The 19,900-nt window shown below is 47.2% G+C and overlaps 1 protein-coding gene and 1 long non-coding RNA gene across 3 annotated transcripts in view; one reads left to right on the forward strand and one right to left on the reverse strand.

The window, feature by feature from the left end:
- Nucleotides 1–11,805, reverse strand: part of APPL2 (adaptor protein, phosphotyrosine interacting with PH domain and leucine zipper 2) — a 40,311-nt gene extending 28,506 nt beyond the window's left edge. For both annotated transcript variants that reach the window (XM_053921992.1, XM_053921993.1), the window contains exons 1-2: nt 11,606–11,805; nt 4,183–4,281 (exon numbers count right to left, since the gene is read on the reverse strand). In XM_053921992.1, coding sequence (XP_053777967.1) covers nt 4,183–4,281; nt 11,606–11,659 — 153 coding nt within the window. In that variant the 5' untranslated portion in view covers nt 11,660–11,805. The remainder of the gene's footprint in view (nt 1–4,182; nt 4,282–11,605) is intronic.
- A 135-nt stretch (nt 11,806–11,940) lies between these two features.
- The window catches only part of LOC123478598 (uncharacterized), a 32,907-nt gene continuing 24,947 nt past the window's right edge, over nt 11,941–19,900 (forward strand). The window contains exons 1-3 of the long non-coding RNA XR_006653854.2: nt 11,941–12,157; nt 15,035–15,079; nt 15,945–16,123. This is a non-coding gene — a long non-coding RNA (uncharacterized lncRNA). The remainder of the gene's footprint in view (nt 12,158–15,034; nt 15,080–15,944; nt 16,124–19,900) is intronic.

Raw genomic sequence — 19,900 nt, forward strand, 5'->3', positions numbered from 1 at the left:
GGCACAGGGCACTTCCTAACTGCAAATGTCACCTGAAACCCCTGTGGACGGCACCGGCTGGGAGCAGGGGCAGAGGAAACCCAGTAGTCACAGTGGCGATGTGGGCATTTGCTTTGATCTATACCAAGTAGTTGACCAGAAATGCTTCCTAGAGCCAAGTGGCTGACAGTCCCACCTACCAGTGCCTACCACAGAGCCGGGTCACGGGGGCTCTAGTTCAGGAGCCCTGAGGTGGGAGGTACGTGGGCGGGGGGAGCACAGCAGGATCCGGAGGCAGAGAGCTGGGTTTGGGGGCAGCCGTGATTCCCGAGGCAACAGGGAAGCCCTGAGGGACTTGGGCAAGCGAACGACAAGACCAGATGGGAGCTGAGAGAAGTCATGAGCGGCTCTGGTGGAAAAGAAACGGTGAAAGGAGACAATGGCACGAGGGTCAGGAGATCAGATGAAGAAGGCAAGTGAGAGACGGACACGGGTCTGAGCCGGGACCACAAAGCGGAGAAGGTAGCAGAGATCTGCAGCGTATTCCTGCGTCACAACCAACAGCGTGTTCTAGGTGAAGAAGGGGGAGGAGCCTAAGAAAACTGGGCTCTAGTCTGGATGATGCACGGAGGATAATGCCCCTAGCTAAGGACCCAAGGAGGGGACAGATCTGGGAGTGACAGTAAACTGTACAGTGGGGCCAGGCATGGTGCTGGGCATCGGAGACAAAGAGAATCTGCTCTCTGGGAGCTCGCAGTCCACAGAGGGACAAGGAAACCCCACTGGCTGCACCTTAAGTGCACTGGCCAATGAGTACACAGGGCACCTGGCACATAGGTGCATCCTGGCCAGGAAGGGAGAAAAGTTAGAAAGCAAAGGTGTCAGACACATCTTGGACCTCAGGTTAGTTTTAAGAGCCGGGAAGACCATTTGCCATGGAAGGGCCGATGGGGCTGCCTGCCAGCAGGAATGGCATAGCAAAGTCTTGAGATGTGTAGAGGGGATGACACATTCTAGAAGAGCCAAAGGCGAGGCTGATAGTGCATGAAGGTCTCTGAGCGCCTTACTGAGTGTAACCTCTGCCTTGGTTACAGGGACTCACCGAAGCATCTGCAGACAGCGAGGGAAGGGAGGTTTGGATGTGATCAATTCAGCTGCAGAGTGGAGGAGGGATTGAAGGCCGAGATACCTCCTGAAGACAGGAAGACCGTTTGGGTCAATGCTGTGAGCGCCCGGGTAAGAGTATGTATACACTTGCCTCTACTCAGACACTATGGAGATTCTGAACTTATTTAGCTAATAGTTTGAAACATAGCACATCTTTCTAAGTAACCTGTCTCTGCTGGGTTCGTGCCTGAGAAAGGTGTACAGCTTCCGTCATCCAAACGACCAGTAACGCAGCACTCCGTCCCCACCCTGTGCACTCCGTCCCCACCCTGTGCAGAGGCCCGTCTGACAGAAGAAAGGACCAGACGTGACCCCAGGGCCTGCTTCAAAGTGCGGAAGGCAGCGTATAGCCTACAGCTTCATTCTAGTGCTTCAGCCAAGTAAAATTTAAAATCTCCCCACAATCAGCAAAACTGCTCACGTAACTTTCCTCTAGTTGTTGTCGCCCTTCCCCTTTCTGAAACAGGTATGGAGGGCACCTGCAATCTCAGAACACAGAAATTTACCATGAGGTCTGATTAAAATACCTTTTATGAACATTTATCATTTATAAGCAGCATAAACCTGGTTTTTAAAATATAACAAAAACCTACATCTTACTAAGTATCTCTGTTTTCGAAAACAAAATTATAAAACTATATGAATCTAATTCAATAGCTCTAGGTATAAAGTATTTAAAAATAATGTTTCTCTAAGTTATATTTAAGAAAATATAACAGAGAAAATGGCAGAATGAAAACACTGAGAGAAATATATATACCGATCAAAGAGAAATCAGAAATGTTTTCTTTTTTAAATTCAAAACAAAACAAAACACCGAAGTCTTCAAATAAACCCGAGAACCGCACCAGCCCTGACCCAGCTGATCTGAATGCCAATGGCCACTGCCTGAAGCTGCCACCGAGTCCGGTGGCACTGACCAGATGTCCCGCTAGCCTCTGCCGCAGGAAATGCCGGGGCAGGAGGAAGGATTTCTGGCCGGGAGGAGAGCCCATGTGATGATCATCTGGTGTGAATTAAAAGCCAGCTACAGCCTCTTGAAATGCAAGACCCACTTAACTTTGGCAAAACTTAAGTTTTCTGGCTTGAAAGACAAAACGCGTAAGAAAGTGCCTGAACATCAAGTAAATGATTCTGACAGATAAGGAAAGGCAGCTGAGAGACTCCTGGGAGTAGCAGAGACACAGGCCCTTAAGTCTTGGTGCTCTGATACAATACTTGAAACAGAAAAACAAATCACTTAATGACCATATTTAAATTACTGAATAGCAAGCAAGTTCAGGTATAAGCCCAGTCAAAATATTTTACTTTCTTAAATTTTGAATATTTAGGGGAAAATACAAAACAGACAATACAAACAAACAGGGCTTAAAAAATTGACAAAGTATGTCCCCAGTTTCTGAATGTCTTACCAACAAACATGCAAAACTGCAAATGAGCACAATTCATTTGGTCATTAAAATAGTTCCAATTAATAAGCAACACTTAAAATACAGTATAGTCTGCAATTCTCTATCTCTGGCCTGACCTCTGGCTATGAACTTTCAACGAGATCTCTTTCCCCACCTCTGATGACCCACGGACATCTCAAAATCAGCCTTTCAACAGAATTATGCTGATGTATCAACCAACACACACGCATCCGTCTCCTCTTCCCGTGTTCTCCCAGCTGTCCACAGCTGGTGTTCAGGCTGAGTCTTCCTCTACCCACAGATCCCTTCACATCCAACTAGACGCTGATCCACCTCCCAAACTCCCCCACTTCTTCCCATCTCCACTGCCGCCTGCCCAGTGCAGCGACCATCCCCAGGCTTAGTAGTTACGAGTCCGGACCCTGCCTTCAGGCGGACTTGCTCTGCCATGTATTAATGGGGTGAACTTGAACAAGATACTCATCATCGGAATCCTTAAGTCTCCTGACCTATATAAAGTGAGGATAATAATAACACCCACCCCACAGAGTTGTCGGGGAATTTAAATGAGTCGATCCAGGTACGAGCCCCTGAAACCGTGCCTGCAAGCTACTCAGTGTTCCATAAACCTCGACGGTCACAACCATCTTCCCGTGAGGTGCCCAACACAGTTCTTCTGGGTCAGCTGACGTTCGCTCTCCCAGCACTGCTGACGCTCTTAGGTGGTTGTCTGTCTGTCTCTCCACCCGCCTGTAAGCTCCCTAATGGCTAGGGTTGCGCCTTCTTCCCGTACAGGACGTGAATGACCGACTACTGAAACAGTGAGAGGGAATGACTGTCCGTGAGTATCAAGAGCGATACAATGAGTACAATGAGTATCAGTACATGTTGTTATTAAATACAGAGTGTGCTCTTTCTTCAGAGACCATCGATGACGAAAAGAAACATTCACATGTACAGGTTTAAGTCAGCAAAAAATCAATAATCGAAAGAATCAGCTGCCACAATATTCTGATGTGTGACACACTGGATTTTACTTTTAAGAAACTCTCTTGGAAAGTAACATACATGAGCACTTCTTGATCTTATAAAGATTCGCTTTTGCTACTCAGCAATTTATTTTCCACGGTTTTGCAAGCCAGAGATATTTGTTCCTCAAAAACAAAGAAGCCGCCCCATAGTTGCAGAACTGCGGCTCAAGTCCTTTCAGAGGAAGCGCTTGAAAAAACATCCCCACCCGCCTGCACTGCCATCTCAGGCTGCCGTTTACGAGCAAGACAAAGAGCATGTGTCAGAATACTGAACCCACTCATTCACAACGCGGAGCAGCAGACTCAAACGCTTCCCTCTGCGGCTGAATTTTTAAAAAATTAAAAAGCAATGATGTGGTCCCTCTCTACCGGTGCTACTAGTTACAGGGAAATTACTCTCTTTCTTCAGCAATGAAAACAGATTGTCCTCGTTTTGGAAGGTGAACCGAAGTGAGATCAACAATTCTGATTTTATTTCCAAATTGTAAATGGTGTTGCTCTGACTCAAATTTCTCAGCCTCCTGAGAGAAGTTCCAGATGAGGGCGGAGGGCCCCTCCTCTGCTCCTCTCCAGGTGAGGGGACAGCGGGGTACCTGAGCTCCATAGACGCGCTGCATCGCCTGGAGCAGCTGGTTGGTGTAGTCCGTGAGGGTGCCAGCATCTTCCTCAAACACACTCAGTAAAGAGCGAGTCTGCAAGGAAAGAAGAAAAGAGGTCAATTTCGTTCCTAAGTGGAAAAGTTTCGAAGGAGGTAGAACACACACACACACACAGACGGGGGAGAAGGGGCCTGTTCTCTGGCTTTACTTTTTACTGGCACGAGTACAAGTCGATTCCTACAGCTTTAATTTAGGACTCCTTTTCTAATCCTTCAGCCTACAGCACAGGGACAAACAATGCAATTTGAGTATTGGGGCCAGAAAGGAAAGCCAGTTTTTAAAAGATTAAGACTCAGGACTATTATCTGTCTCGACGTTAGCCTCTACCTAAGCTCCAGTTAAGTCCATCCAATAACTAAGAGTGTAAAAGGGCAGCCTCTCCCTTCGAGCCCATAAACCGAACACCACGTCGGCCCTGTCTGTGTCCCTGGGGCGTGGACATCATCCCAGCGCTGCATCGTCCCAGCAGCTAACCATCTGTCTGGGTCTGCCATCTTGGACTTCGTACAGGAGTGTGTCATTCTTTCCTCTCACAGGACTGCAGTCAGTCTCCTCGTCTCTCATCTTACATTATCCAACCAATTTTCAATTTGTGTACCCTGGGTCCACCAGTGGTAGATCTGGGCACAAAACTCAAAGAGCAGCTTAGCAAGAATCCAGCTCAGTTTCTTCAGGAACACGAAGGACGCAGAGCTCCAAGAGCAGGGGCAATGCCACCAGGTGAAGGCGGCGCCTATCTGACACACGGTGAGCACGAAGGAAGCACTTCCTTACTGGGTGGCATCTGAAGCAGCAGCGAGGCATCATGGAAGGGACCACATCTACACAAGGGACTTTTGTTAGTGTGCCCAGCACAGTGGGAACTTAAAATACTAAGTCAGTGATAATGAGATCTGTATTTCAGAAGTAGATCTAAAACGGAAATAAGTTACAGAAATGCCTTTACGAGGTGATATCAAGACGCTTTACAAAGAACAATTCGTTAGAGCTTATTATTTCTTTTTCTCACCTATCTCAGGTAAGAGAGCAGCAGTAGCTGACCTCACAGCACCTCAATCACCTGGAGCAGGAACCTAGGCGTTTGGATCGGTGGTTCCACCGCTGACTTTGTGCCACAAATTCCAGCGCACTTCTCAGCGGTGCTGCTTACCCTGACTTTGCCCCAGGTGATCGTTAAGGCTAAAAAACACGTGCTCTGAGATCACTGTACTCCGTTAGATACCAATCCTTATCTCCAGGAGGACCAGAACACCATGAGTAAGGAAATGTGAGAGAGGGTTTTAAAAGCTCTCAGTGAGAGCAAAACATCACGGGGCGCACAGAACGTGTGATTCGTATGTCAGAATGGAGTTCTTCAAACTTTTACAATTAAGACCCGCGGTACAAAACGTATTTTACCGAACAATATCATTAGTATGCATACACAATGATTTTTTCCCTATTCTGTTCTGTCCTATTTGTAAACAAAGATCACAGTTGTGACCCACTGCATCTACTAATCCATTAATGGATGTCAATCCATTAATAGATGAAAAACACTGGTTTGGAATTCTTCACTACATCTCTTCCAAATATACTTTTTATTTGGGAAAGAAACAGACAGTCAGAAGACATTCTCAGAACCTAGTCTGGGTGGTCCGTCACTCTCTATTCATTTGTTCTGCACGCATCTCATCTCTCCTTCCCCCAATACGCGATGAGACACTGTGCTGGGAACCCAGACGCAAAGGCGATGAGAACCAGCTCTGTGCTCTCCAGAGGCTTATAGTCTGTGGCACCTCTCAAACGATCTGGGATCAGCTCGGGACCCCGTCAGTCCTGGACCCAAATCTGCAGAGTTAGATAATGAATGTGCACGAAGCGTCCACCAGTGCCTGACATGTAGTGACAGCAGATGATATTGACTATACAGAAGATAATGAACTTTCGCTGATACATTCTGGATGGTAAGGGCTTTCCATGTACGATTTCACTTCAACTCTGCAGCAATCCTGCCATCCACACAGCTGTCCGTAAATGTCACCTAACGGTAGAGGACTTCTCCTGCCCATGGTGCCTGTGCTGGAGGAGCCCACCAAATGCTGTAACTCTGTTACCTTTCTTTGCTACAACTAACGTGTCTAGGAGAATGGGCAGGAACAAGAGTGATACAACTAGATTGAGGATATTTAAATTTTTTGCTACTACTGATATCCATTTAGTTGAGACCTATTTATGGTTTTTAATACTCTTAGGAATAAAACAGAATGAAAAATGAGAGGTAAGATGAAAAGAAAGGACTTGTGTAAACGTCCTCCACAAAGAGAACAGAAAGAAAGCTAAAGCTGCCATTTCCTCTGTACCTACGTGTCAGACACTGTGCTGAGCACTCAATATTTGTTACTTCATTTAATGCTTCCAACAACTTTATGAGGTAGACACCATGGTTACACTAACCCTATTTTATAGATAACGAAACCAGTTCATCGAGGCCAGGAAAATTGCTGGGCCTCCCACGCTGGGAAGCAGCTGGCGGGATGTAACCCGGGTCTGCTGGCTGCACCGGCTGTGCTTCCCCGCTGCAGGAGTCTGCATCTGTCCCCTAGAGGGGTGAGTTCTACCAGTGGGCATGCGCTTTGGTCCGAGGCCCAGAGTCCTGCCTGCAGGCAGGAGAAAGGCTGCCTGGAGCTGGCTGTTCTTTGGTCATCTACGGTCATGCTCTCACCTATAATAACTTCCAAAGAACCACAATGCAAGTGTTGTTTTTTTTTCTTATTTATACTTTGGACATATCTGACATAACACCCATTAAAACTGACAGGAAAACTCCAATCTTCCCTTTTTAATTTAACTAGGTCATGATCTCCCCTGGAAAAAAATATCCCTAGCTATCTCAGAGACCGTTTGGATTCTGAGGCAGGACAGTAAAAAGCCAGGAAAATTCCCTGGCAAGGGGAATGGGGAAACTGAGGCAGGCGGCTCATTCAAACTGGCCCCATCCAGCACCCTGACTCACCTGCCTCCTTCTCCCTTGCACGACCACTACCTTAATCACTAAGCCCTCAGGACAGTGAGGTTCTGGTCGGCATCAAGTAACCTTAGGAACAAAGCCTTGGGTCTGTTGACCACAGGGAGTTCTAGTCAAACTAGAGGTAACATCTAGGTCTCAGTGGTGTTTCAGCTCCAGGCCCAGAAAAGTGGCAAAACCAAACTAAGCAACACCGTGGCTGATGTCAGACAGGCTGCAATGACTAATGACCCCCCAACCTAGCGCTGACCAATCAGTAGAGACCCCAACCCTGAAAGGACAGACCTGGAAAGCTGATGAATAGTCTTGAGATCCTCTCCTGAGACATCCCCTAAAATTCCCAGTGTTACAAAACCCTTAAGGCAAAGGACCCAGTGCCAGGTCTCCCCAGCATGCCCCGCACCCCTCTTCCCTGCTTCTTTCCTCAGGCACATACCTTTGCTTCCCTTCTCCTAAGCTCCAAGGGCCCTTCTTTTGCTTCTGTAACTTGTTTCCTGAGTCAACGCAGCCCAGCTGTCTCACTTCTGCCTCCGTGACTTTCTTCCTAAAAGGCTACATAAACTTCTTGCGCTAGAGTTCTTGGCTCTGAATTTTCTTTGCTGAACTCAAGAACCAAGGTCCAATACCGCCATTAGCAATTATCACTTACCAGCTCCACATCTGCTTAAACTTGCATTTGGAACAACAGGGATGTTCTGAGACATAAGGAAGGAATGAGACCAACGACAAGGCAAAGGTACACCAGTTCAAAATTTCTACAAAAAAGTCAGAAAGCCATCACTTACAAAGACAGCAACAGCCGTCACGTACGGAGGCATGAAGACCCTTCACATACGCTACTTATTCTTCCTAAGAATGCCATGAAGTACCTATTTTCATTCTGATTTTAGAGATGTCAAAACACGAGCTATGAGAGGTTGAGCAACTCACTTAAGGTAACAGTGGCAGAACCAGGATTTGAATTCCATCCCTTTTCTACTATCCTACACTCTCAAGAGGATGCCTGGCCAGAAATGCAAAACCAAACACCCTACGGACGCGACCTCAGCTCCGTGTCAGCCCTCTATCTCAAAGGAACTGGGCGTTACCTAACAAAATAGTCCTAGACATTTTTTACTCAAGAATAGCCATCTAATTATATAATGGTACCATTTTAATGGCTCTGATTGTAAAACGTGTATATTTAAATTATAAGTAAGTATTTCATAATGTAAAAGCAATTAAAGTCCTTCGACCTATAAGTTGGCAGAGGGAGAGAATGTCTCTGTAGAGCCGAGTCTACTGAAAGAAAAAAATGTACTGTAAACGAAGAGAACAGCAGTAAAGTCTTCTCCACAGTGAAGACACGACCTCCAGGCCATGTCTGGAGGCATCTCGCCCGACTACAGACAGGTCTGGTTTAGTCAGAGAGAGCTATTCCCAGCTTGACTACTCACTGCACAGCCTCAGAGCTAAGTCTTCTATCTCTCTGTGCTTCAGTTATGCCAACTGCAAAGGAAACAAGCAAAAAATCAAAACCAAACAGCAAGCAATAGTGCTTTTGTCCTCCACTTATCTCAAAAGCAGACTATTTGCACCAAAGAGAACATGTGACGAAGGATGAGCTGCAGCGGCTCAAAGCCGCATCTGTGGCCTATCACAGCAGTGCCCACGCTGTACTGGAACTGCAGCTCTCCCGTCTCCGGGAACAGACTGTGAGCCCGTGGACGGCCAGCACTCTCATCTCCTCTGTCACTGCTTCCCAGCACTAGCAGCGCCTGCGGGGAAGTACAGGCTTACTCCCAAACAGCAGTGGAGACAAGTATGTCAGTCCCTGAAACTCTGCCTCTCGTAGATAGGAGGTAGCAATGTGGGCACACACGTAGACTAGTTGTATTAGACATCATGCAGTACTGAAAAGGAGGAAATGAATCGGCGTGCGTAAAGTCAGGCAACTGCTATTCAGACCTTCCTGGGCCACTCAGTTCAAATACAAAAGCTTTTGTGTTCGCTTAATGAAACCTATGCAACCAGGTTACTGGAGCAACCTTCATAACTACTCCACACAAAACTAGAGGAAACGAACAACAGGTGTTTCTTAGGATCTTTTCCTTTTAGTGAAACAACATTTTAGGTCACTCATGCTAGACAAGCCGGGTGTTAGGTAGCTGGGCTAACTTGAAGGGTACAGGAAGACTGTGCGGGTTCCAGCCCTGCCACTGGATTGAACTCTGCCACTTGATCATGTATAATCTTGGGCAAGTTATTTGACTTCTCTGCTCCCTGGTAATTTTAACAGAGCACCTACCTCAAAAGAGTATTGGGAGGACTGAGTGAATTAATATAAGTAAAGCATTTAGAACAGTGTGGGACACGTAAAATGCACGTGGGATACAGGCGTTTGCTATCGTTTTTATTCTTTACTCATAAAATGAAGGAGCTGGATTAGATGCCTCTCAGTTGCAAGTCTGAGAGTCTCCTGAACAGTGAAGCTGCACCAGGCACATGGCCACACGAGAGTGTTAAATAAATGTGCTCAGATGATTATCAAAGACCTTCCTGAAGGTCAGCATCCATTCAATAACCTTACCCAGAAACCTAGTAGGGGGACACCCAAGTTTCAAAAGCAATGACAAACTCCCTGCATTAAAGGAACACTTCAGGAATGACAATGCCTCTCAACCTCCTCTTCCACACAGAAGCTCCGACTGAAAAGCCATGCTGATAGTGATAAAATGTTAAGCTTCCAAAGCCCCTTAAAGATCACCTGCTCCTGGTCCCTCATTCGGCAGAGGAGAATACTGAGCCAGGATGGGGATAGTGACTTGCTCAAATCACGTGGGAAGTCAGCCTTAGGGCCAGCATTAGCACCCAGGTCTCCTGACTTGTTTGCCGGGCCTCTTTCTACTTCCTCAGAGCTCAGCAAATCCAGTAAACCCCTCGGAAATAGAGCCAGAAATTCGGGTGACTTATCAGTGAGGGCTCCATGGAGAATCAGGGCAACCTCTCTCACCTCGCTCCACCACCACCAGGTTCAGTTAGGAAAGCAATGTGCTTTGCACCTCGGTTTCTGCAACTTCAAAGCAAGCGCAAATCCTCGTTCAAAGTGTTATTGTTAGAAATTCTACATGACTAACTTCGATCCCACACAATATGCGTGAGAATGGATGAAGGGCTTCTATGGGGTACTATAACATGCCAAATGTCAAGAGACTTCAAAGAGGACTTTAAAAGTCAACCAGACCAGCAGGTACCAATTAGAGAAAACAAACAAGAAAAACAAAACCAAAATCACTGCTCGCTTATAATTCATTACAAAGAAATGGGCACAAGGCAACTAAGCCCACAGCCCCTCTTATGACTTATTTGGAACCGGAGAGATGCAGAGTGGCTGTAGCTAAGCCCAGAGGATCATCCCAGGACTGCAAACCACTAGGAAGAAAATGGAAAGGAACCAAAGAGAAGAGAAACTGTGAGCGGAAAAGAGGTTAATCTCATTCTTATTATCCAAGGGTTTAGACACCAGGGAATAAAGAGACTTATTTAAATATCCCAGGGATGCAGAACCAGGAAAGTAGGTACGAAGCTGGGGAAGTGTTAATGGAGAACAAAAGTTCCCTGGGGCAAGGTGCACTGAATTATGAACTAATGCCATTCTGCAGCCGAGCTACAGGTACACACCAGCTTTCACCTGCAGAGCTCAAAGGACCTGACGCTCATCTCGAGGGCGCTGATGAAGCTCTGCGCGACAAATGGGGCTGGTATTGCTAATCTTCTCTTCGCAAATGAGAAAACAGTGCCAACGGGAGGCCTGGAACCGCCCGGAGAGAGATCCGGGCTGTGCCTCCCATTCTGGCCCTCAGTGCACCAGGTCCCATGACATCGGTAACAGCAGTAGCAGCAATAATAAAGGTGACTCCTTTCTTATATACAATGTATCCGGCACTGTGTGTAACAACTTTACAGGCACTTGCTTATTCAATTCTAACCCCTCGGAGAGGCAGGTATGATTATTACCCCTATTCCACAGATGACCAAACTGAGGCACAGAAAGGTTAGTTCTCTGCTCGAGGCACTCAGCTGGTAAGTGGTGGAGCCCGAGCAGAGGCCGGGCAGCCTCGGTTTCAGCCTACTTTGGAAAGAGGTCAGGACACAAAGGCTCCGGCCGCGCGGGGCTTGCCCGGGTTCTCCAGCTCTGCCAGCAGAACGCCCGCTCCCGGGGCAGCCCGGGCTCGGGCCGCGGGGCCGCGCCCGCCCCCTCCTCGTCCCGGAGGGGACCCCGAGCACTCCCTGCCTCCACCCCCGGGCGGGCTGGAGGGGCCTCCTCGGCCTCAGCCCTCGGGCGAGGGCGATCGGAGCGGCGGGAGGTACCTGCGGGCTGTCCTGCAACGCCTCCTCCAACAGCAGCTTGTCCACGGCGGGCATGGTGCCGCGCGGCGGGGCTGAGGGCCGGACGCACGGGCGGAGGGCAGCAGCCGCGGCCACCGAGGATGCTCCTGGCTCAGCAGACCAGGCGCACGCTCTGTGCCCGCGACCGCCCCGCGCGCGCCCACGCCCGGCCCGCGGCCGCCCCCGCCCCCTCCCGCCCCCTCCCGCCCCCTCCCACCCCCAAGCCCAGCCCACCGCGGAGCGCGATCAACAGGAAGTGCGGCGGGAGCCCGGCCTGGCACCGGAAGTGTGGCGGCCGCTTCCGCCGCGCCCGCGCCCGCGCCGGGTCAGCTGCCCCAGACCCTCCGCGGCCCCGGCGGCTTCTTGAAAGCTTGGGGTGTCAGCCTCCGCGGTTAAGGGGCGGTACTTGCGCCTGTGGATGCAGGTGAAGCCCAAAAAGGGGAACTCGCGGGCGGAAGGATAAGGTTTTATCTGTCTGTGGCTGCCCAGAAAACCTTTGCGTCGGAGGAGCTGGCGCGAACAGATTTTGCTGTTGTGAGTCCTGTCACTTTTTCTTAGGGCAGGAGAACTCGACACTTCACCACTTTTTCTAGGCAAATCTCAGTGCTCCAGAAATAACTCTGAGACCAGAGAGGTCATCTAGTTTTAAGAAAAACCGGATCACTAAGTCATTTGTGACACTCATTTTGGAAACCACAGCAATTTGATTTGAGCAATATGATGAGGTCTCGTCCTCGTGGTTTATGTTTTGTTGTTTTGGAAAAGTTCATAATCAAGTTTTTAGAATTGGAAAGTTTAGGTATTCCAGTTCAGTCTTGTCGTGTATAAAGAAAGGTTTTAAAAAGGGGCCCAGAGAGTGAAGTGATTTGGTCAAACAGTTAAGGAAAGCTAGAGGAAGAAGAGGAGGAAGGGAGAGACGGAGCCAGGAGGGAAGAGTGGGAAATGGAATTTGACACTTTTTCTCACCAAAGACGGGGGTTTCAGAGTTTCTTCTTTAGGAACCAGTAGGATATGTCCAATAGGATACATGTCACCAAAATCGACAAGCAGAATATGATGAAATTACACAAATTCTATATTCTGCAGAAACGCCTAGGTATATTAAGGCACAATCTGATTTGCAGACGACGCCTTTGAAAGGCTGATCCCTTGCTGCCTGACCCCGTGAAAACTCCAAAGCCATTATTTCCAGCGAGCTCTAGCCAGCATCAACCTTTCCCCAGCCATTGTATGGCCTCCACGGGGAAATCATCCAGCATCCTTTTCCCCACTAAATTCTTTCTTCTTGTGTAGATAAGTGCTCACATCTGTATTTTCTGTCAAGTACCATTCAGGTATTTTCACCTCATGCAGTCTCCCAACTCTCTCCGGACTGAAACCCTCTTCCACAACGTCAGACTCAAACTCTCCCTTCCCCTTCCTGGCCCTAGAGATCACTCCGTCCCCTGAACCGCGGTCACCTTGATTGCCCTCCAACGTGGCTTAGCCAGCAGCACTTTTTCTGTGTGTAGGTCTTACTCCTGGAAATAGTAAGCCTCTGAGGAGCACAGCGTGTTACATTCCTTTATTCTGAATGCGGAGACACATGGTAGCAAATACACCAGTGCTGTTTGTGACATGCTCATCTATTCCAACTCTTCCGATTACTTAAGTGTCCCCCAAGCTTCCATCTTGCTTTGCTCCTGCCCTTCCATCCAGTTAGAGACACAACAGTTATTAATCACCTACCAGGTAAGCTATAGTGATCTTGCTGATGATAAGAAGAGTATGATTGTCTCTCTCTCTCTCTCTCTCTCTCACACACACACACACAAATGGTATGATTGTACCAAGGGCAAGAAATGCATACATTTTAATTTGAAATTAGATATAAAAAGGAGACAATCTGGAACCCTGGAAAGGTCTCAGAAGTCCCCTTGGGAATCACACTTTTCATCTCCTAATTAAAGTTACTTTTCCTCAAACACCAGCATTCAAAACTGTTTAATCGGTGTTTTCACACAATGCCATTAGTGTTTTTACATTTTATTTCTACATTATGGGCTAAACAGCCTTAGTGAGATTTCTTGACACTTAAGTATCACTTATAACATTGTTTCTATGGGCCAATGCACCCCAAATTCAAAACAACTAAGTTACGAAAACCAACTCTGGGACTACAATACGTTTGCAAACGGTTAATTTAATTAATTTCATCCATTAATTCTTCCAATCACTTGTTCATAAATATAAACCGCTCGATGTTAAGCACTGTGTCTCCTACTTATTCTACTGCCTTTAGTATGACTCATTCCAATCCTGGAGCCAATTATCTTCTTCTTCAACAGATACTCTGTGAAAAACTATGTAACAGGAATTTTATATAAGCATGAGAATTTTTTTAAGTTTTATTAAAAAATATCTGTTCTTATTAAACTATTATGAGGGTGGAATTCAAACATTTACCCAACTGCATCTGAATCGCTGGACAGCTGTGAGGGCGGCGACAGAAAGTACAAAGGTGGGCAGTTCAGAGCTGCCGTATCCTCTGGGGAGAGGAGGGATGAACTCCACGGACCTGTAACCTTTTACCCATTGAGGCCAACAGGGGAAAGGGCAGGAGCTGTTTCCACAGGCACCTATCTATGTGTCTTGTATTAGCCAGGCCTTTTCCGTTTGCAAATAACAGACACCTAACTGCAATTAGCTTAAAGAAAACATAAAACTCTGGAAGAGACTGAGGGAGATTCTGTATTTCTTAGATTATGTGCATACTGATGAGAATGACCCTGCAGAGGGGCGGTGGCAGGGGTAGAATTGAAGATACAGGACAGTGAAGTGGCAATAGCAGGAGCACAGTCCTTGAACAGACAAGAAAGGGGTAGCATCCAAATCGCATATGAAGGGGATAGAAGCAGGAACAGTGCATTTGGACGGATACATGGAACAGTGGGTTGGTAGATTAAATGGAGGAGGATGAAGGTGTTCTTTTTCGATTGCTTTTATTTTCTCAGTAAAATAAGAAACGAGGTCATCAGCTCAAAGCATGAGGGTGACAGGGTGTTTGAAGTTTGAGAAGAGAGGGAAGGGGGTGGCAAATTCATCTTGTGGCATGAGAAGATGAGGTATAAGTATTAATATGCCCATTTTACAGATGCTGAAACTGAGGCTCAAACAAATGACATGGCAGAGACGAGGTTCCAAAGGCCAGGACTGTGCCTGCTGCACCCCAAAGGGAAAAAAGTGGTCAGCTCAGTAGGAAGCCTAAGGCTAGTAGACCCAAGGACCTCTCACCCCTTGCCTCCCGGGGGCCTACATAGCATCTGCTTTTTAAATGGTTGCTGACTGTTCCTGTTTTCTCCACCTGAGACTCCTGTGACATCAGGCTGTTGCTTCACTGACTGTCATTTCATCTGCTTTGCCTCCCTCCAGCCAATCCGTGGCAGCCAAGAGAGAAAACTGAAGACCTCCACGGAGGTATGTAGTCCTTCAGGTCTGAGAGACCACCATGGAAAACAATAAAAAAGAGAAATAAAAGGAAAGAGCTTTGTCAGTTCTGAGTATACATCTCCCAGTGGGGATTGGCCTATGACTTTCACTGAAGAGACAGATCTGATCACAGTACCCTGCTGTTTAAAACCCTTTACGGATAACAGGAGCAAAAACAACAATAATAATGAATGGGCACTTACCGAGCTATTTTATGTGCCAGGAACCATACCTGCATTTCACCTGCATTAATACTTTACTTGCATTACCTCCTGGCATCTTATCTAAAAGCTCCTTGGTTGTTTGCTGTTATAAGCCCCATTTTAAAGGTGAGGAAACTGAGGCCTAGGAAGGATAAAGAAATGCCCACAATTAGCTAATTTCAGTGGTGGCATTCAAACACAGGCAGTCTGCCTCTAGAAGGTATTCTTACCCAAACTCTTCAGAGGTCTTCTTCAGAAGGTCCTCATAGCCTACAGTGCCCCATCTGCATTCTTCAGCAGGGACACAAGCCCCTGAATGATCTAGCCCTGATTCACCATTTGCCATGACCCTTTGCACACCTGCCATCTGAAGGTCATTGCAGTCACTGAACACGTTCTGTTGGGCGTGCCTGTGTGCGTGCAGAGATTTTTTTCCCCTCAGCCCCAAAAGCCCTTCCCTCCCGGAGCCACTTGACATATTCATCTTCTGAAGCTCGGCTAAGTATCACTTCTGTGGTCAGTGAAATTCAATTCAGTGCGTATTAATTCAGCATGTACTTTGTTCCAAGCCCCAGACAAGGTACTGAAAGTTTAATGATGTAAAAGAGACATGGGTTTCCTGCCTTCAAGGGAGCTTCTGTTCATTACAGAGATGAGCGTTCTGATGAGGGATGTCCAGGCTTCAGGGTGCACGTGGTGGAGGCCACGGCTGACACTTCTGGAAGTCAGGACAGGAGCGTGGATGAGAAAAGTGGCCACCATTGGCCAGTCAGTCTCGCCTGCAGCTGTTGCCGTGTCTTTACATTTGTGGCTCTGTCTGCTGCTCATGGTAAGTCATTCTTGCAAGTAAATATATCAATATCAGTAAGTTTATATGTATAGTATACTTTATAAATCTTTTGAGCAGTACTCCAAGAAATAACAAGTTTGGGAAGAAAAATGCATCCTTCATTAGCAATTTCCACACAAGATCCTGCACTGTGAGCTGGCTAGAGGAGATGAACGGTACAGCTCTGGGGAAGCTGGGAAGTTGATCTCTCATCAGGCTCAGTGCACTCTGCTAAACACCGAGCCTTCGTCCCACAGACCGCGGGGGGAATGTGACATGGCGCTGCCCCCGTGGAAAGCAGATCGGCAGCTCCGCAACGTGTTCGCATGACCCAGCAAGTCACTCCTCGTGTGCACCCAAGAGACCTGAAAACGTCTGTCCACGCACAAACGTGGCCATGAATGTTCAAAGTATCAATATTCCTAATAGCCCCAGAGTGGGGGGAAACGCTAACGTCCATCCACTATAGACGGTTTAACAAAATCCGGCATTATGTTGTGCCCGTACGATGGAATGTTGTTATTATCTGGCAGTAAAAAGGAATGAAGTACACATGTTACAATGTGGATGAACCTTGAAAACAATATGCTACATGACAAAGCCAGACACAAAAGGCCACATATTAGATGACTCAACCTATGTGAACTGTCCAGAATAAGAGACTGCATAGAGATAGAAGTTGATTAATGGTTGCCAGAGAGGCTGGAGGGAGGAGAGAATGGGAGCCACTGCTAACGGGTGTGAGGCGTGGCGGGGAGGGTGGCAATGAAATGGTCTAGAATTAGGCAGTGATGGTGGCTGGACGACCTTGTGAATCGACCAAAAACGCCATTCAATTGTATACCTTAAAATGATGAATTTTATGACATGTGAATTATAGCTCAAAAATAATTGTTTTTAAAATGTGGGGTTCTGTTATTGAAAGGGAAGAGGAATAAGTAACAATTTGGGGACAACAGTCTCTGCCACAATTCCCTAGAATGAGTTAGAAAAGATTCCCTTAAGAATACATTGGGCTAATGGGAAAGTAGGGAAAGAAGGTTCTATAAAGAGAATGTGACAATAAACAGGGAGGCAGGCTCGAGGAAAGGTCACAGAGAGCTTTTCTCAAGATCTGAAGCCTTGGGCTCAGTTTGTTATCACCTCCTTGTAACTCTGTTGGGAATTAAGACGTGACTTTCCATTTGAACTCATAAAACAAGACAAAGTTTAGAAAAACAAGGTTTCAACGATAAGGTCATTGACTTTAAACTTATGTAAAATTAGTAACGAGGCCCTCTGGCACCAGTGACTTTTAAACTGGGAGTAGTCAGAGCCTGGGAAACGTTCCGGAGAACCCACTGTAGGGCCCTCTTTGCTTTTGGTCATTAAGCAAGAGACTTGAAAGTTCAGCAGTGTGATTATCCCTAAATTTGAAGTCCTGAGTTTAAAGAAAGGAAAGCCGAGAACAAGGAACGTGTTAGGAAGAAAGTGGGGCATCAGAGAGAGATGACTGACTTTGGAGTGAGACACGCCTGCCTTTGAGCCTGGGTGTGGCATCTTGCTGGTCAAGAGACTTTGGGCCGTTCTCCCGAGCCTCAGTTCACTTCTCCGTGATATGGGAGTAACATCTGTCACAGGTGGTTTCCCGGAGCACTTAGCCACATGTCCTGTACTAGTCAGGGCTCTTTCAGTCCAAAGGGACAGAGCCTTAACTGCAGGTAGCTTCAGAAAAATAGAAAAGGCTGGAAGAGGGTAGGTGGAGGGGAGTGAGGGGAGACTGGGTTTCTTAGTCCAGTTCCCTGGAAGGGCAGAATGCAGCTCAGAACTGTGGGATCCAGGAACTCAGAGGCAGGGCACAGGCTCACTGCTCATCCTCTCTGTAGGCTTCACTCTCAGACCCGAGTCTCAGGGTCACTCAGCTTTGTTGGGCAACTGCAGACTCACTTCTAGTGCTAAAGAGGAAAAGGACACCTCCTAGCTTTAGTTTGAAAAATCCTAGGGATGGGCTGTGATTATTTTGGCTGAGGAAACCTACCTGCTCACTCCTTGGACCAGTAACTGTGGCCAGGTTGCAGAATGATTCCCAGCCTAGGTCACAGCTACACCCCAGAGGCCCGAGGAGGTGAGGTCTGTACCAGAAAGTGGAGTGAGAAGCACTGTGCAGACCCAGCAGAGAAGTCTATCTAACCCAGGTCCCAGACCAACCTTCACCTTCAGCCCATCTCTCCTCCCTCACCCACCGCACACTCTCTCTTCCTCCTGCCCCACATCTCAGGGAATGGCATAGTCAAAGGCTGAAGCCAGAACGCTGGGAGTCAAGCTATATTCCTCCCTCTTGCTTACCTCCCGTATGGAATGAATCACCAGCCCCAGGAGTCTGCCCACCAACTCCTTGTGCTCTGCCCATTTCTCTCATCCCCCGCCCTGCTCTCACATAGGCCTCATCGACCTTTCTCCTGGTTGTACCGCACTCTGCTGAGGGCTGTTTTCCAAAAAACAAAGATAATTTTCTTATCATGTGTCAAGACTTTCTGATGGCTCCCCATCAAAGCCAGCTACATAAATTCTGGGACCCGGTGCGAAATGTTTAAGAAGCAAGGGAAAATGCCATTAAATGTACTAAAATATGAAAGTATGAAGCTTTTTCCTTTCCTTTTGTTTTTAGTAGTCTCTCTCTCTCCCCCCCTTCTCCCCTCTCTCTCTTTTTCTCTCTCTCAACTTGGCATGGTGTTTTTATTTGCCATTTAATGTAAACAAAAATTCAAATTATAAATTATTAGCACAAACTTTATTGTTCACCTTTACATTGTGCAATGCCTGTTGTACATGCAAATACAGGAGCCTTTAACTCATATGTGGAATCACTGAAATGATACAGTTTGTATTTTGTAGCCCATTGCACAACACTAACCCAACTGTTTTATCTCACTTCTTAGTATGCACACATATTATCAAACCTCAGTAGGAGCTGGTAGCCTCCATAATATGTACTTGTTCTGAGTTGCAAAACTCCCGCGCATAGTAGGTCCACTGGAATTCTGAGCTCATGGGCCTTCATGAATCCCACATGTGAACGAAGCAGAAAGATAGTGTAGACATGCATATCGCATATACCTTCTCTGCTATGCGCTGGCATCATTGTCCCATTGGACTTCACTTACAAAACACACATTCAAAGACAAAATTAGTAAGAATTTCGAGACAGCCGACAGCAGAGCGGTAAACCGAGCCCGGGGCCCAGCTGGGCATGGAGTACTGTGGGACCACACAGGTCGCATGTCCACGAAGCTGGTGCTGCTTCCTGTCTTCCAGAGAGTGAGTTCAGACTACTTCCGATGACATCCCTTTATGATGAGGCCAGAGCCTCCTCGCTTTCCTTTGTCAATTCAATCGTCCACTGTCTATGTTCCACTGAATTTTTTCTCTTGCCAGGATGAACTCCCTGTAATCTTCCCTCACACCATTCTCTTTGCTGAAATGTCTGCGATCCTCCGCTCCTCTTAAAGTCTCAGTTCAAAGGCTGTCTTCCCTGTAAATGCTGCCTCCATTCTCCCAGGGAGCCTGAGGCCCCATCTATCCTTCCCCCCAGGCTGTGACAGCCTGTGACCGTTGCACATTGCTTCGCCGTTGCTCGTGCATCTATCTCCCCAACGCTGTAAGCTCTTGGGGGCAGAAACGGTCCCTCTACTGCTTAGAGTTCTCAGTGCCCAGCAGAATGTCTGGCAAGTGATAGGACCGCACTCAATAAAATCCTTGTATACTGAATGAAAGAATGAAACAATGCCCAGCATACAG

The sequence above is a fragment of the Desmodus rotundus genome, chromosome 3 (genome assembly GCF_022682495.2).
Source record: "Desmodus rotundus isolate HL8 chromosome 3, HLdesRot8A.1, whole genome shotgun sequence".
Classification (NCBI taxonomy): domain Eukaryota; kingdom Metazoa; phylum Chordata; class Mammalia; order Chiroptera; family Phyllostomidae; genus Desmodus; species Desmodus rotundus.